The 18,681-nt window shown below is 45.8% G+C and overlaps 1 protein-coding gene across 1 annotated transcript in view; it reads left to right on the top strand.

Moving 5' to 3' along the window:
* Positions 1-17,713, top strand: part of BARX2 (BARX homeobox 2) — a 68,890-nt gene extending 51,177 nt beyond the window's left edge. Inside the window, exons 2-4 of the mRNA XM_014864066.3 lie at positions 2,003-2,306; positions 6,970-7,054; positions 15,621-17,713. Of these exons, the coding sequence (XP_014719552.1) occupies positions 2,003-2,306; positions 6,970-7,054; positions 15,621-15,884 (653 nt within the window). The 3' untranslated portion in view covers positions 15,885-17,713. The remainder of the gene's footprint in view (positions 1-2,002; positions 2,307-6,969; positions 7,055-15,620) is intronic.
* Positions 17,714-18,681: the final 968 nt, after the last annotated feature.

Raw genomic sequence — 18,681 nt, 5'->3', positions numbered from 1 at the left:
TATGCTGTCTTACACTCTCACCAATGATATATGAGTGCCCATTTCCTCATCTCCTTGCCAACACTAGATGTTACCACCCTTCCAAAATATTATTCAATGTTAAGCAAAAGAATATTTGACTCTCTTTCAAAAGAGAAAGCTCAAACTCTGGTGATTAAAAGCCTTACTTATGGGTAGGTAACTGGTCACTTCCTATATTGATAAGTGTCTTGGTTTCTAGAGTATAAGTTAGCCTGCTGACTAAAGAAAGACTTTTTTTTTTTAAAGAAATGGCAGAATTAAAGGAGTAAAGCAACGTGAAATGAGAAATATCTTATGCCTGTATGAGAAGCTTTCAGATACTTTTTTTCAAGAAGTAGCATTTCATAATGTCTGCTGGGGGAGCCAGAACCACTGGCCCAGGTGTCCTAAGTTTTCTTGCTATAAAATATCATTCCAAGATCTTTTCTTTTTTTTTTTCATAAAAAGAATCCACAACACAAAACCTCAAGCATTAGCATTGGCTGGAGAGTTCATGGAAGTCATAGCACTTGGTGATTTATTATTTAGCAACTTTGTGGTTTCTACTGGGCTTTTCTAGAAGTATAGTCAAAGAACGAGAGAAGTTACCTGTTCTAATTAATAACTCTGACAGAAGTATGGGACTGAACAAGAGGAGAAATGCCAACCCAGAGGAGAGAGCTAGAACACAAGTAGCACCTGGGGCTTCTCTGATGTTGGTCAGTTCTCACCGAGAACCGGTGTGAGTGCTGGTTGCCTCGCCCTTGTAGTGAGCTGTCAGGGCTGGACTGAGTCCCAGAGGGCAGCCCTTGAGTCTTCTCTCTTTTCATCCGATATCAAGATGGGTTTGAGATGAGAGGTACTTTTGTGGCCTCAGTATTTTAGAGTTTGAAGGATTCTTCAAAATTATCTATTTTACTCACTATATGAATGACAAAACTGAGGCCCAGAGAGAGAAAATGATTTCATAGATGATGATCATGACATTTTAAACCTGATACTATTGAATAATGAAAGAGAAGAGCTCTTTTATTTGAACTTTAAAGACATAACAGATTCTCGGACAGAAAAGTACTCTTGCTTTGAAATTCTTCAAGCAGGAGTGGCACGTAACTAGTGTGTATGCCCCCATACCCCTTTCCCTTCTGCGTGCCGTGGCAGACATTGTTAATCGACCACAGCTCTCTTTCCTCAGCCAGGCTCTGGCCCAGCCTCAGATTCCTCTTTAACAGAGTGCTGGAGCAGCTAGTCATACTGGATCTGAGTTTTCATGTGGGTTAAAATCCTTTTGCCCCCTCTTCTACATGATGTATTCATGTGGCTCATGATGTGAGAAGAGCCCTGGGCTTCAAGCCGGAAGAACTTCCTCGGACTCCTGAATCTGCTTGCTCCTAGTCTGTGATCTTAGGCAAGTCCCTTAACCGTCCTGGGACTGTTTCCTTGTCTCTGGCATGAGGGTGCTGAATTAAATAACCTTTAAGCATCCTTCCAGTTCTGAAAAATGTTATGATTTCAAGGTCTATAGACTTCTCAGGAAGAATTTATAGTTGCAACCATGTATTTTTATGAAGATCATAGGTGGTTCTGAGGCACTTTGTATATTACAAATCTATTTTGGATTTCTTATGTGTTACTAGCTTTATCTGACTACCTCTTTTTATCTGATCAATCCCATTGACCCATATCTCTGAAACCAGAATTTCGGGGCTCAAAAGGGAGAGATGGGGAAAGATTCACTTACAGCCAGAGGAATTGCAGGAACCTGTCTGGCAGTGGGGGACTTGAATGTTCTCCCACACCAGGCTGAGCACGTCTGCCTGTTTCCTGCCCACCCAGCCGTTATAGGCCTTGAGTTGCCTCTTATTCTCCTTCTTCGCGTTGCACCTCCTGAGATCAGGAGCCCCTGCCAGTCAGACAGGTCTCAGAAAGTGGTCCTCCGAGGGCCGCCAGCCTCCTTCCACCCCTGCTCCTTGTGTGACCTGCCTCCCTGTTTGTCTTCCAGGCCCCGCTTCCCTTCGGGCATATCCTCTCCTCTCAGTGATCACCCGACAGCCCACGGTCATCTCCCACCTGGTCCCTGCCACCCCGGGAATCGCCCAGGCATTGTCCTGTCAGCCAGTGGCCACCAAGGCTGCCTCTGCTGAGGCCCTGGGCGGCGAGGCTGCGGGCAGCAGCGAGTCGGAGACAGAGCAGCCCACGCCCCGGCAGAAGAAACCCCGCCGGAGTCGCACCATCTTCACTGAGCTGCAGCTCATGGGCCTAGAGAAGAAGTTCCAGAAGCAGAAGTACTTGTCCACCCCAGACAGGTGAGGACACGGGGAGGGAACCGTCCGCAGGTGAGGCCCTTGGGCAGAAGAGATTCCTTTGGCTCTCGCTGTGGGATGTATAGCCACCAGGACAGTGGGAGAGATGCAGGAATCTATCCCTTGGCCCACGTAAGCTCAGCCTTGGTGTAACAGAACCCAGCCCTCACCACTTCATCGCATGGCGCTCCAGGAGCCTGCCTGTTGCTGAGCTTAGACTCCTCTCTGATTCTCCCTAATTTAATTTAACTACTCCAGTCTAACAAGCAAGGTAAAGGTCAGCAAATGGCTTCCCAGGCTCTCAGCTGGGAAACGAGTTTGGTTTTTAAAGCCACTTACACTTAGGAGCAGATGCAGTGGGACTAGGTCTGGAGTTGAGCCCCACGATCTTCTCAGTCTTCTCGCTACCCTCCAGCTCCCAGCCGGCTCAGTCTGCCGGCCTGGCTCCTGCCTGAAAGGGCTGGGTTGATCAGGTTGAGGAGCTGTCAGATGTCCTGTGAATTTGATGGGTCTCAAGTCAGAACCATTTGGCTGAGATCAAGGAGGACCTGGATGAGAGTCCCTTCTTTAAACCCTTTTGAGATCCAGATGAGGGCGGCTGTGACCCCTGCTTTACTCACAGGCCTCAATTCAAGACCTTCTTTCTTTAATTTAGTATCTTAACTGCAAAATATGCAAGAGCGTGTGTCTTACCTTCTTCCTTCAGACTCGCTTTGGAGATGGCTGAGGAATGTATGATCTCTTTATTAGGAGGGTCTTGCAGGTACTTTTCCTCTTCTTTTGCTCACTGCCTTGTCTACATCAGGTTTGACCCCGGCCCTATTAAACAAGAAGGGACGGAAACTCAGACACATCTCTTCCACTTTTTATTAGCTGTTTGATAAAAATTTAAGTGAGAGGAGCCTGCAAATCACTGACTAAACGGGAATTTGTTTGCTGATTTGATTAATTAAACACTCATCAGCTGTTGGCTGAGGGTCTCTGCGTGCCGGGCACTGTGGCAGGGATTATGGGTCTGGAAAGTACAGACAAGAGTCCTGCTCTACAGGAGACCGTGGGGAAGGCGGTGACTGCAATAGCGACAGCGCGGGGAGCTGGGCACTGGGCTGGTGTGTTGCCGAGGGCTGTAGGAGCACAAAGATATTGCTGAGTGTGTCAGATGGGGTACGGGGAGGTTTCTCAGAAGAGGAAGTGTTTAAGAAGAGCTTTGATTCCAGCAGGCAGAGGGCATTCCACAGAGGGGATGGCATACAAAAGGCACAGAAGCATCCTCGCGGGGCATATGCAGGGAACTGCAGGTGGTCAGGACACCTCCAGCTTCAGGCGTGAATTGGAGTGTGGGGGGCGATGAGGCTGCAGAGGTGGGAAGGGCCTTGTATGCTTGGCTGAAGAATGTGGACTTTGTTGTTTAGGCCACCCATCAGCAGCCATTAAGAGCTGGATGCAACATGGCCAGAATTTACATTTTAGTTTCCTCGCCCTGGTGGCACCATAGAAGATTGATCAAAGAGGGAAGAAATGGAGCAGGAAAACCAGTTAGGAGAGAATCCAGCGGGAGTCATTGAAGACCTGAATTAAGATAGTGACAGTGGGAATAGAGAGGAGAGAATTCATGGGAGAACAGTTTTGAAGATGGAACGGACAGAGTTGACATTGGCATGAGGAAGAGAGAAGAGAGCTGAGAATTCTGTGGTTCTGGATTGGGCCACCAGATGAATAGGATGCCATTAACTGAAGTTGGAAGGCTGAGGACGCAGTGGGTTTGGGGAGGAAAGAGTGAGTTCTTTTTTGAGCATTTGGGGTGCCTTCGGGGGGATAGTGGAGACAGGTCTGTGAATTGGGGATTAGTAGATGAGATCTCTAGGTATTAAACGGCTATTTTGGTGCCCTCAGCATGTAATGGAGAACCTCATGTACCTGGGCAACCAGGTGGAGTGGGCATGATTTATGAATTTTGTGGTGATATATCAAAAAGCTTCAACGTGCATGGGCAAAATTTTAAGCTTATTTTCTAGAAGTCAGAGAATTTTTTAACAGAAATGCTAGTTCCTAATAAACCTCCTGGTGCTTCCTGCTACCTGCCCAGGCACCTCTCAGGTGACCTACACAGGATTGATTCACTTGCCTGGGGAGGAGGACACCATCTGGCTGGCATGAAGCTGCTACCTTAACCCGCCCTCTCAGATGTTCCTCACCTCTGTACGTGACGAGGGCCATGAGCGCTCCCTCCTCCCACAGCTCTCTCCCTTTTCCTCTTTGTTTGTTTCTCCAGTTTCCTAGGTGACCCCATTTAAGCGAATATGCAGGGAAGTGAGAATTTGTAACGGTGGCAGGTAATGAGAGAAAGCTGATGACAGTGAAGCGTGTTTCTGTAGCCAGAGTGAGTCAAGGGTGCATTTTTCCCAAGTGAGCTCACACCATTTGCTAACACAGTGGCAGAGCTGTGAACTGAAACTTCCATTGACTAATGCACCTGATGGCCTCAGGTGAACCAGGCTTGGAAGGCACAGTGGGACCCTGGGGAGGCCCTGTCTCCAGGGAGACCTGGGAGACCAGAAGTCTGTGGGATAGCCCCCTGGGTTCTTGGTTCTTAATGAATGGCTGCTTGGGAAGAAGTACTTCGTTAGTGGGGAGAGCTAAGTGCTATTGGCGCTGGGAATTTATTAGCTTCAGTCTGTGAATCACTTTCAATAAAACTGTCAGCTCCCAGTAGCCCTTTTACTGGACAACCAGATATATGTGAATGCAGATTTAAGACAGGTTCTGAAGTCCCTTGAAGGAAGACTATTTTTATGATTATAGATTTAAATTGTGCACTCTCATCAAAGCAGGGGGCTAGCCAGCTGCACCTGGAACCTTCATTGCCTCTACCCATCGGTCTTCCTGATGGTGAGATGTTGCTCGTTTCTCGTCAGGTAGAGAAAGTTGCAGCTAAGCACTCGCACCTGCGAGTCCCCATGGCTCAGGTTTGTGACTGTGCAGGCTTGCGTGAGATATTGGACCTTAGATCCACAGATTGCGAGCCTCGGAAACCTGGGACCTTCAGTGGTGGTCACTGCTCGAGCTGTATCAAGGGTGCTTGTCCGAAGTTGCTGCTTTAGAAGTCCACACTGCTTCAGTGCCCAGGGTTGGAACCACAGGGAGGCAGCTGATGTTGGCTCAAGGAGATGGTCTTCAGTTAGTGTTCAGGTAGACCTGGGCTTCTTGGCAACATGGGTTAACGCTTACAGTCTTGAGACTGAGGTTGAAGCCTGGTTCCCTTTCTCATTTCATAGGCTCCACTCAGGTTGTTTGCTACTCCTTGTCGTGTAGCATCGTGCATTTTCTCCATGAAAGCCTGAGCAGGAGCTTCCCTTGGACAGATCTAACTTGTTCAAAAATGTGGTAGGTGGAGGTGAGCTCCTATACAGGAGGGAGGCGAACAAGTCAGATGTAAGTGGATTTGAATCCTGGCTCCACCTCTTACTGTAGGATCATCTCCAGGCGTCAACAAAGTTTTTCTGCACAGGGCCAGACAGTAAACCTTTTATGCTTTGTGGGCCGTATGCTCTCGGTCCCAACTACTCAACTCTGAGGTTGTAGCATGAAAGCAACCATGGACGTATGTAAACGAATGAGTGTGTCTTGGTAAAACTTTATTTACCAAAACACGTAGTAGACAGGATTTGGCCTTGGTTGTTGAGAGAGCTAATTTCTCTGACCTTCAGATCTCTCATCTGTAAGATGGGAATAATTACACCTCCTTCACAGCATTGTGAAAGGCGTAAAGAAGAGAGCAGCCATCAGGGACCTAGCACATAGCCTGGGAGGCTGTGCTGCTCAGGAAAAGGTTACCGTGTTGTTGGAATTACCTCCAACTGCACACTTGCCAGGAATGGCTTTGACATTCAGGACTTTTCAGAGGCTACAGAGAAATGCAGAACTATAGTTAGCAGTAGAATGGGAAGCAGGAGGGGCCCCAGATTTAATGTTTCTTCTGGAACCCAGCATTATAATAATTTAGGGCAGCGACAATGAATGAGTCAATCCATCAAAATGTTTTTTTAGTCCTCGTTCTGGATTTAGAACGTGATAGGCACTTTTGTGATTATAAAAGAGGCACAAGACATACTCTGCTCTTACATTTGAGTTAGGGAGGCATAAATAACTCATGTGAAGCAATGAGACCAGTTGAGAACATGGAGCCAGCCGGGTGATGGCTGACCCGTGGGAGGGTGTGAGGAGACAATCTCTGTGAGCTGGGGGAGCCCAAGAGGCTCACCCGCAAGAAATGGGACTTGAGCTGGATCTGGAGTGATGAGTGAGATTCCAGTAAGGAAAATATGGCTTTGCTTGTCCTTCTCAGCTTGGATTTTGGGTCAGAGTCTTCATTTTGTACAGGATCAGAGTGAGGACTGTCAGGACAGGAAAAGGATTTTGCAGTGCAGGCTCAGAAATCTTTTGCAGGTCCAATGTAGACAGTCCTTGGGCGTGCATATCTCTTTCTTAGCTTCCCAGAGTTTCATCCGTGGGATTCTTGGAAGGAAAGCAAAGCTCTTGGGGGTAGAATTGGTTTAACGAGGGGGGCCCAAGCTGTAGCAGCAGTGCCTGGAGCTAGTCAGCAGGACCCCTCCCTCCTGCCCTTTCCCTTCCTCCTCATCCTTCCTCTGTATCTCATGCCTTCTAGGTTGGACTTGGCCCAGTCTCTGGGACTCACTCAACTGCAGGTGAAGACTTGGTATCAGAACCGCAGGATGAAATGGAAGAAAATGGTAAGAAAGAGGAGAGTGAGTCTATCCACGTGCCCATCATGACGGCAAAAGAATTCTTACAGGGCTGGGAAGAAGGCAGGAAGGACCGTGTGGTGGTTTGGGCTCCAGAGACTGGAAGGCCTCTTAAGATGCTGGCTGGGAGGGAGGCTGAGCAGAAGGATAAGCCGTTCCTCCTGACCTGGATTTCCTGACCAGAAGGATATTCTTTTTCAGTTTCCTTAGAAATAAAAGAAAAAGAAAGCCCACAAGCTTCTCAGTTGCTAGCTTTAATCCCACCTGCTAGCCTTTTCAAAGCACTTCCTTCCCCCTCCCACGACAGCTAAGAATAGAAGTCAGTCCTCTGTTTATAATGGCATGTAGGGCGCATCTGTTCTTGTAGCTGTGTGTCCGCTAATGCAGTGATTCTCAAACTGTGTGCGCATCAGAGTAATCTGCCTAGCAGGTAAGATGCAGAACTCTAGGCCCCTCCCGGGATTCCAATTCTCTGTCACAGGACGGGGCTGGGAACGTGTGTGTCAGCAAGCACCCCGGTCCCTCTGAGGCACGTAGTATAATGACTGCAGTCTCCCTAACGCTGCTCTAGGGCCTGGCTCATGACCATTCTATCCTTGGTTTTTAAAGGAACTTATTAGAATAAATATCTCTAAAAAAAAGAACCAGAATAAACATCTCTACATTTTGAGGAACTCAGCTTCGTAATAGTTCACCCCCCTTTTTTATAAAAAGTACTGTTAAATCTAAATTTTCCAAAGTAGTTGAGTGTTTCATTTCCAGTTTTGTAAACCACAAGGGGCAAGAAAGACAAAGAGGAGGGGCGGGATGAGGGTGGGAGGGAGCCCTGCTCTGTTCTTTAGAGACCGGCCTCACCACAGCCTCTGATGTGGGCCCTTCGCACAGCCCCACTGAATCATCCTGACCCTCTCGTCTCTCATTTGGACCAGGTGGGCCAGGCCTGCCTGGATGACATTTTAATTTGCTAACCCATCTGGTCACAAGCCACATTTCTTGGTGTGATTTCAAGGGCTGGAATATGAAGTTTTTCATAATTACCAAATGGAACTAAGTTTTCAGAAAAAAAAAAGTTGGTAGATAATTTTTAATAGATATTGAGACATTTTCTCAATTTTGTATTTTTGTCCAATAATCTTTTTCTTAGAACTTTAGTTCTTGCTATTGCCTGCTAACAGTGAGAAAGATAAATAAGTGAATTGCCGATGAATATTAGTGGGAAAGTTAGAAAAAAACTCAAGTCAGCGTTTATTATATTCCCAGAAAGGAATTTGTGGGCAAATCTCATCATTTCCTCTGGGGTGATCTGACCCTGAGATGGAAGGATTTTTAGGTGGAGGTGGCTTGGCTCCTGAAGTGCCCTCGAAGTGAGGTGGAGATGCCAGTTGCGTATACAAACACACATATGCTGCATGAATCAACCAGGATATAGTTAGTGTCTCTTGTGAGCTATGCCTTGTCCTAGGCACTGTAGGAAGTAATGAAATAAAATAGAACCCTGCCTTCATGGAATTTATGATCTAGCTGGAGAATCAAGGCCCAGGAAGCAGGTAGGGAGCACATTATAACTAAGTCCTGATCATTGATTTATAGATTTGGAACCCCATAAGAGTTCAGGGGAGACGTAATAGGGAAGGTTACAGGGAGTAGTTGAAATTGAAGGGTAGATGGGATTCAATTACACATATACTCACTCCAAAACCTCTAGAATGCTAAGACCCCCATGAAACTTATGCTGGAAACCTTTTGGGGGGTTGATCTCTAAAAGAACCAGATTTGAGAGTTAGAAACGCTGGACCACATTCCCATGCTTGCCCCTCCCTGGCTGATTTTGGGCAAGTCCCTTCATTGCTTTCTGTGCAAGTTCCACCACCCACCTCCTTCCTCGTCAGTCATCATCATCGAGATCAATGTCTCCTGAGTGACAGAGGCATTGTTTAAATTGGTTATCAGCAATCTTCTCGTGAGTCAGATGATTAAGGAATTGACAGCCTGCCATCGCTGTCAGCACCGCCCAATGCCTGGGCGGTGCGTGTGCCTTTGCCTCTGATGTCACTTGTTTTTCACCAGCCACTGTGCTGCTGGCACAATGGTGGACTGCTTATTGATGGTTATCAACATCGTATAAAACAAAATAGAAGTAACTTAGCAGATTTAACCTCAGAGAGCATTCCAAAAGCCAACCAAATTCAGGTCCCTTCAGGAAACAAGAGTGCCAGGCTTTCAGCTCACGTTAGCCGTCATTGATTGGGCACTTACCTTCACCGGGCGGTGGAGATGCAAAGACAAGACATGAACCTGTCCATTAAAAATAAAAATTTAAAAAGGCACTCAGTCAAGTGAGGGAGACAGACCTCTAAACTAGTCATTATACAGAGTGATCAGGGCAACAACAGGGCACAGAATCAGTATAGAGAAGGGAGCCATTCTCAGAAGAGGTGCCATCTAAACTGGTTTCAGTGGATGAGTAGAAATGTGCCAGTGAAGACGGGAAGTATGTCACAGTGGAAGGAAGGGAGAGAAGTGCTTGGGGCGCTTGAAGTGCTTCAGAATGTCTGGAGCTAAAATGTGAGCATGCTGTTCAGTTGTGGATCTGAATTCTGCCTCCCCCAGCACAGAAAGACATTCCTGGGATCCTGATTGCTTCACTGTATTTCCCTGGTACTACTCTTTGAAGGCTATCTCCTCAGGTACTGAGGACGAAGAAAAAAAGATAATTGGGTAATAAAGATGTCTCAAGGCTAGTAACCTAATTGGAACTGGAAAAAGATTAGCACTTGATTCACAGAGTTATTCACACGGCTGCCAAGGAAAGCGCTGCCAAAACCAAGATAGCATCTCTGACTAGTTTTTACCCGTCAGCATTTGTAACCTATAGCGGGTTGGGTAAATTTAATGTTGCACATTAGATGAGACACTCACCCTCCATTCCATTTCTATTTGGCTTTCGTTCCAGTAGGACCCACAGTGTTGTCCAGCAGGCTGAAAGTGCCTCATTATCCAGAGGTCTTTTTCAGCTCTCTAAATACAGGTCTGTTCTGGGAGAGGGTCCACATGGAGACCACCTTCTCTCCAGGTCACAGAATTGGGTGGGTCACACACCACACGCCATCGTCTTTCACACTGAAAGTCTCCAGATAATCAGCAATTCTGTCAAATTGCTACTAGTCTGTGTAACCTTGGGCAGGTTACTTAACCTCAGTGTGCCTGTTTCCACATCATACATGCCTGATACATCCCTCACAGGGTTGTGGTATTAACTGGGCTTATCCCTGTAAAGCTTAGAACAGTGCCTGCTGCATGGTATAGGGCCAAGCAATGCTAGCTGCTGTTCTTCTTCTTATTATTATTTTAATTACTTACCTATCCCCAAAATTCATGTCTCTAGAGAATCCAGGCTTTCGGAGGCCAGGAGAGAGAAGCTGAAAATGAATTCTTCAGGTTTCTGGGACTCTGGTTAAGAGCAGTCCTGGCTGTTTGTCCCTCCTTGCTCCCCATTGGCCAGCCTTCCCCCGTCAGTGCCTTAGCATTTGGGCTTGTGGTCTAGAAGGACATCCCATCTTCGGGTGGAGAAAGTCTGCCAAACAGTGTGCTGGGAAGAGATTCATGCCGGCGAATCCAAACTTGCTTCTCAGCTTCGTGGAAGCGGCCGTCAGTGGTATGGCGCTCATTGTTCCACAGAGCGGCAGATAAAGATAGAGAAAAAGGGTAAAAAACACTCCAGTTAACGAGTCTATGACGTAGGGTTTGCTGGGAGACTGGGTAATTGCAGATAAATATTGGAATCAGAAATAAAGCGGCACATTTTACGAACCCCTCGCACACGATGCACAATGGCATGCTGGGAAGTGTTAGATTTGAACGGTCAGGGATTTTGTGTTAAAGCCCAGCTCTGCCCTTGGCTTGCTCATGACCAGGACGGACCACTTCTGCCTGCTCAGTTTCCTCTCTGAAAAAATGGGGGAGGCAGAATGTTCCTCTGTGCGCTGACGGGCCGGGCTCTCCAGTCTAACTGCCTGTCCTCCTGAGCAGCTCGGGAAGGAAGCAGAGGCCTCGTCCTGACGTCCTCAGCAGTAGGACACTGGAGTATCTAGTTTGAGAGTTTGGAAGAGGGCTGCCAGCAGGCATGGCTAATAAAGGTCGACGGTGTGCTGGCTGTTTTTCCAAGAGGCATGTGACCTTGCATGCAATGGGTTGTCTGGCCTCCCAGGACCAAGGGGACTAAGTTGGCCCTAGGAATAATTGAGGAGGAGGGGTCCCGGGAGAAGGGCCACAGGGTGCATGCGAATGGGCAGCTCCTGGTGTGGGGTAGCTGTGAGATAATTGCATGTCTCAGGTGTGCTGGAAGGCAGGGGCCAGAGGTCGAGTGCGGAAGGCAGCCAAGAGTGTAGTTATCTCCTAATTATTGCTTGGCTGGAATGTTTTATTCCATTTAGAAAATGGTCTGATTGTTTTGAGTTTTTTTCCTGCTGTAGGAAAACAGCCAGGTGGGGTCTATCCAAGCTGTGTGGGTGGTGTTCTCTAATTGCTGGGCTGGACTTTCTTTTGCCAATTAGGCGGCTTCCTTATACCTGCCCTTTTCTAACTTGATTACTACATGGGGCAACTCAGTTTGTATAACCTCTTTCATACCGAGTGGAGCTGCTTTCAACATATAAATTCCATCTTGGCACATTTGGGTGCTTTCAACAGCCTGAGTGAAATCAAAATTTCAAAATTTGACTGAAATCAAAATCAGATATACTGATTTATGTGAAAAGGAATACAGGGACGTCTTCTCCCCAGAGCTAGATTCTGTCAGCATCCATACCTTGTTTGAGGTCCCCTTCATGTCTGTTGTCAGCTTTTGAATTGAAACCACAGTGGCTGAGCAGATTCCCAGCTAAAAGGAGGTGTTTATTGAAAACTTAGGGTTTACTCACACCATACACAAAAATTAATATGAATCATAGACCTTAATGTAAAAGCTAAAATTATAAAACTCATAGAAGAAAATGTAAGAGTAATATTCATGATCTCGGATTAGAAAAACATTAGATATGACACCAAAAGCACAAGCAACAAAAGGAAAAATAAATTAGACTTCCTCAAAATTAAAAACTTTTGTGCTGTGAAGGACATCATCAAGAAAGTGAAAAGAAGGGCCTGGCTCCATAGCCTAGTGGTGAAGTTCAGTGTGCCCTGCTTTGGTGGCCTAGGTTCAGTTCCTGGGTGCAGACCTACACCACTCATTGGCAGCCATGCTGTGGCAGTGACCCACATACAAAATAGAAGAAGATTGGTACAGACATTAGCTCAGGGCAAATCTTCCTCAGCAAAAACTGAAAGAAAGAACGAAAGAAAGTGAACAGAGAACACACAGAATGGAGAACATATTTGCAAATCTTATATTTGATAAGGGACTTGTATCCAGAATTTATAAAGAACTCTTACAACTCAATAATAAAAAGACAACCACATTTAAAAATGTACAAAGGATTTGAATAGACATATCCCCGAGAAGATATACAACTGGTTACTAAGCGCATGAAAAGATGCTCAACTTCATTAGTCATCAGGAAGGACAAATCAAAGACACATTGGGATACCACTTCACACCCACTAGGATGGCTGTAATCAAAAAGATATAATAAGAAGTGTTGGCGAGGATGTGAAGAACTGGAACCTTCATATACTGCTGATTGCAATGTAACATGGTGCAGCTGCTTTGAAAAACAGTCTGAGGGGCCAGCCCCATGGCATATGGGTTAGGTCTGGTGCCCTCTGCTTCAACAGCCGAGGTTTGCAGGTTCAGATCCCAGGAGCAGACCTACACCACTCGTCAGCCATGCTGAGGGAATGACCCACATATAAAGTGGAGGAAGATTGGCACAGATGTTAGCTCAGAGCTGATCCTCCTCAAGCAAAAAAACCCAAACAAACAGTCTGGAAGTTCCTCAAAATGTTGAACATGGAGTTACCATATGACCCAGCAATTCCACTTCTGGGCATATACCCTAAAGAAGTGAAGCGGGGACTTGAACAAATATTTGCATACCCATGTTCATAGCAGCATTATTCACAATAGCCAAAAGGTAGAAGCAACCTAAGTCTCCATCAGGTGATGAATGGATAAAAAGAATGTGGCGTATCCATATGATGGCTATTTTGGCCATAAAAAGGAATGAAGTACTGATACGTGCTACAATATGGATGAAGCTTGAAAACACTGCTAAGTGAAAGAAGCCAGTCACAAAAGACGACATATTGTATGATTCCATTCATGTGACATGTCCAGAATAGGCAAATATGTAGAGACAGAAAGCAGATTAATGGCTGCCTAGAGTTGGGGGCCAGGAGAGAAATGGGGAGTAGCTGCTAATGGATATGAGGGTTCTTTTTGGGGGTGATGAAAATCTTCTAAAATTGCATTCCAACATACCACAGCTAGAAGAACCCACAACTGAAAATATACAGCTATGTACCAGAGGATTTTGGGGAGAAAAAGGAAAAAATAAAATCTTTAAAAAAAAATTGCATCCTGGTACAGTTACACAATTCTCTGACTATAACTAAAAATCACTAAATTGTGCACTATAAATGGATGAAATGTATGGTATGTGAATTCTATCTTGATAAAGTTGTTTAAATAAAGAACTTATGGTTTATTGAATTACTTCATTCATTCTTACAGTTTAGCTCCTGGAGGTTCTCTGTTGCTCTTAAAGGAAGGAGATGGAGTCAATAAATGTTTAGCAACTGCATATAAAGTTAGTTGGAAGTTAAATGACTGGAGCAAAAAAGCAAGGGATAGATGCAGGATTTACCTTCAAGGAGCTTGTGTTCAAATGGGGAAAATAATATTAAGCTAGGTATGTAAGCAGCAAAAATATATCCCACTCTTAATTATCTGTGCTAATCTGAGTCGTCCTGAAGCCCTTCTCACCAGCTGCCCAGAAAACCAACAAGTACACCAAGCCAGGGTTCAGAGCCAATGGAGGAGTGTCTGTTATATTGCAAAGCAACATGTAAATATTTTAAAAATTATCCCTGCCTACCTCATGGGATTCTTGTCTAAGTCACAAAGTGGGACAATAAATGTGCAATGCCCTTGAAATCAGCAAAGGCCACTTGGGGTCCTATTATTTTGCTTGCTTTATATCTTTCTTCAATTCTGTGGAAAGGCATGTTGAGAAAGGTTACGTCGCTTGCTCACGGTTGGTGAATGCCTGGTCTGTGCCAGGGACTGAGTGGGAGGGACAGGCATGTAAACGTGCAGTGACGACCTTCCATGAAAAGTGCTCTGATGGAGAGAGGATAGTGTGCTCACAGGGCACGTGTGGAGGGCAATTAACTTAGACTTGGGCGACCAGGGGAGGCTCCCGGGAGAAGCACTGTCCACGCTGACGTAACCAGGTGAGAGGGCTGGGAGGCTTGTTCTGGGTAGAAGAAATCTGCCATTCAGGAACAGTTCTGGCCCTTTCATATAAATTTTCATATAAATTAGCTGTTGGTGAGCTAAGGTATTATTATCCCCATTTTACAGATTAGGAAACTGAGGCTCAGAGTCTTTATAGGACTCTCCCAAAGACAAAGCTGATAGGTAGCAGAGTTAGGGTTTAATCCAGTTACTCTGCTTTCCGAGCTGCAACACTTTCTCCTATGCTCTACGGCTTCTTCGAACAATACAAGACTATATGTTTTGTAGCATCTTTTTTTCTGATTACAGAAATACTCATACATGATCACTGTTGAAAAATTAGAAAATACAGAAAAAACATAAGGAAAAATGCTTAGAACTTATCCGAGATCCTGATACTGCAAACAGGGCTGTGTTTAGTCGTCTAGACTCCAGATGGAATTAAGCTGGTTTATAACCTGTTTTTCACAAAAACACATTAATAATAGTTCCTATGTCATTAAACATTCTCCTCTATAGTAATTGCAATGGTTATCAAGTATTTTCTCTTTGGCATATGTGATAATTATCTACCCAATCATATGGCAGAAACTTTAGGGTGTTTTTCCCCGGTGTTTGCTGTTTTAACCAGTTTTGTGATGAACACATTTGCAGATCAGCCATGGTCTCAGTCTATGATGACTTCCTTAGGCTAAATTATGTAGAATTTCTGTGTCGAAGAGTATGTACATTTTAAGACTTTTTGATTTGAATTCTCAGATTGTCTTTTGAAAAGGTTTTGCCAATTACGTTTTCTCACTAGAGTCTGAGTGCTTATTTTCCAGCTTGCTACAAATACTGTCTTTTTCTTTTAACTTGTCAACTGGATATCGCATTCATATTTTAATTTTCATTTCTTTCCTTATTGTTGAAGTTGGATTTTCTATGTGTTTATGATCATTTTATTTACTGACAGTGTGTGTGATATGGACTCAAAGTGCTTTGAGCCTTCAAAGAATGAGAGCGTCTTGGTCAACTGGAGCTGACTGGTCGGGAATACTTTTCGCCAAAACCCGTGACTTCGCTGTTGGGAAAGAATGGCTTATATGCTGTGTGAGCAGCAAAGTGGAGGGAGGGAGTTATTTCCTAGATTTAATGACCGTTTTTTTCCCCACATAGGTTCTTAAAGGTGGACAGGAAGCGCCCACAAAACCCAAAGGTCGTCCCAAGAAGAACTCCATCCCCACATCGGAAGAGATTGAAGCTGAAGAGAAGATGAACAGCCAGGCCCAGAGGCAGGAGCACCTGGAGCCCTTCCAGGGAGAGGAGCTCTGTGACACACAGGAACCAAAAGCATGCCACGTCCCCTTAGAGGCAGCAGAGCCCCCAGGCCAGCCCCAGGAGTTGCCAGTAGCCTCTACGGAACCCCCGCCATCAAGCTAAAATACAACTCTTTTGGGGGAATGGGGAGACTGGGAAGGAGGGAAAGAGAGAAGGCAGGGAGAATAGGGAGAGAGAAGCTTCCCAAAGCCTGCTTAACTGGGAGAGAAGAGATCCACCGTTCCCCTGCCTCCCACAGGTCTCACTGGCCTTTTCCTCACAAGCATTTGAGGAAGACTTGCCTGCCTTAGGCCTTTCTCTTCCTGAAAGGCTGCTTTAGCCACGGGATGCCCTCGAGGAAGGGAGACAGTGCCTTGGAATTGCCTGCCCCAGCTAGGGTGATGGCTGCGGGGCTGGGTACAAGAAGCCCGTCCATGTCATAAGGCCCACCGTGGCGCGGTGGAGGATCACTCTGGCTCTCTCCCTGCCAGCCTCTGGGCCACCAGTCCTCAAAGCAGAGAGAGGCAGAGCAGCTTGGGCAGCACGCCCAGGTTCCTTGCTGACTCAGCACTTATTTCTATAGTTTTAAAAGAGAATTTAATGTTTTGGTTGTTGTTTTGTTGCGGGGGGGGGGGGGGTGAGGGTGGGCAAAAAGGAGTTGGGAGAAGGGAGTTCTGAGTGATTAGAATTGTTTCTGAATAAGGTTGGTTTGTTTGAAGACGTGTGCCTTTGTCCCCATTATAAGATGGTCAGGTGACCCAAGAACTGATAAGCCTCGTTTTTCTTGCTTCATTAAGTTGCCATCCCTGAAGCTGCCATGCAGATATGTTAAGATAACTTTTATTTTTTAATTAAAAATAAATATTTCAAAAGGATTTGGTGTATTAATTCATCTGGGGAGGGTATTAAGCTCTTCCTGAATATGTCCCATGGAGAGAGAGCCGGGCTCCCTGCACTTTAATTTCCCCAGCTAGAAAATTGTCGACGAAAATAATCCATAACTAATCTATAAATGAAAATTTGAGTGAGTTTATTCTGAGCTAAAATGTGAGGACCATGGCCCGGGGCCTTTCTTCCCGAAGGAAGGAAGGGCACCAAAGAAGTAGGGTATACAGAGTGGTTATATACGCCCAAAGAGGGTGTTTCACATATGATTGAAATGTCCTTTTCACAATATCACAAGACTGCTCTGTCGGCACAGTGATTGATGGAAACAGCAGGTAGGTCTGCTCTCTTGGTGAACACAGCAGGGTGGCAGGTCTGCTCTCTTGAGCTGGGTGGTCACAGGTGAGCTGGGTGGTCACAGGTGAGCACAGCAGTCAGTTCTTAGTCTAAGGAAAGATGCTTATCCTTAAGGAAATGCCAATGTGGGGGAAAGTTGCACCTTTATCTTAAGGGCCTTTGTTCTGACCATAGGAAATGTTTAAAGCAGATATGCAATGCGTGCTCAATGGCCAGGGTCAGGCCCTTTTGGGAAAAACAAAATCAGGCCGAATTAGGTTTACACCAAATGGCTTCCTCATATACTCCAATATATCCTATTGCTGGCCATTTCTATTTGTTAAAATGAAAGATGGGGCCAAGCCGTTGGTGTCCAAACGCGGAGAGCCAAAGGAAGCAGCACTGAGAAGGTTTAGGGTGAGGGAGGAGCGGCGTAGCTGGGTTCTGCCCATCACCACTCCCGCCGCCTTCTCCCCCCACAGCTCCACTGTCAGCCTTTGTACACTGTGGGCTTCCAGCTTTAAAAATCTTTTCACTTTTTTGAAGAAAGAATGAATTTATATGTTTGAAAACTCAAACTATATAGAAAGAAGTCTTGCCCCCACCCCTGGGACCCCCTCCAAACTCCCATCCCTATAGGTAACCATTGTTACTGGTTTTGTTTGTTTTTTATTAAGTAGCCATTTGGATGATGGGCTCTGTAACTTTTAATAAAAGAAAATTTGAGAACTACTTGGCTAAATGTGCTCCGTGATTTTAAATTTAAAATGCTGTCCCACTTTTAATAAGACCAGGAAAGAGGTGGGCGCCCGAGTTCCTAAAGTGAGAACTGGGCCCCGGTTTCTTGTCTGATGGTCGTGTGGACTGGCCCCGAGGCCTCCTCCTACGGCTAGTCTTCGTCACATTTCCCTCGCACGTTTGCTTGAGGCGTCCTCCAGGGCAGAGGCCCCTCTGGTGCATGTGGACTGTCAATGATCAAGTCCACAGTCACTCTGCCCAGTTGTGGGCTAGTGTGATATAAACTGACTCTTACAATGGCCTCAGCTAGGAAGTAGAACCTGTTACTAGGTCTGTAAAAACAAATCATACAATTCTTTTCAAAGTTAAACAGGAATGGCCTGCATGGTTTTAATAATGCGGCTGCCTGTTTCCCCTTCGTTAACACAGACAGTCAAAGTGACTGCAGCTTTGACTTTGCCAAGGCAGTGTCTTTGTTCCTTTTGCCTTTGAGATCCGCACTGAGAATGCAGTCTTTTTGTTAACCTTGTGAACAAAGGAGGCAAGGACTCGCCTCCAAGAACCAGTTTGTGCAGACCACACCCAGCCGTCTGTGGAGATTTCCTGAGTGCATGTAGAAAGCTGTCTCCTTCACCTGTAGCCCGCCCCACGTACAGTTTTATGACCTGCCTGCCAGGTGGCGTCACAATGAGCCAAAGAGTGTACGAAGTGGCCAAAGTAAGCAGGTGTTTCTGTGCCAATTTAGTTTCACTCCTGAGGAACCGTTCTGTCCTATTCATCTGCCCTAGAAAGGCCTTTCATTCGGATGCTGCTTTCCATCTCTTGCCCTGGGCTCTCAAGAATATTGTCTTTTTCTGAGGTGTCTGATGGTGACTATCATCTCACAGGTACATGTGCCCGCATGCGTGCACACATATACATGCACATCACGTGTGGATTTCCTGAGCCCGGGTTCCAGGCC

Source organism: Equus asinus, chromosome 20, assembly GCF_041296235.1.
Source record: "Equus asinus isolate D_3611 breed Donkey chromosome 20, EquAss-T2T_v2, whole genome shotgun sequence".
In the NCBI taxonomy this organism is placed as follows: Eukaryota; Metazoa; Chordata; class Mammalia; order Perissodactyla; family Equidae; genus Equus; species Equus asinus.
Note: the sequence above shows the minus strand (reverse complement) of the source record. Positions and strands in the feature narration are given on the sequence as shown.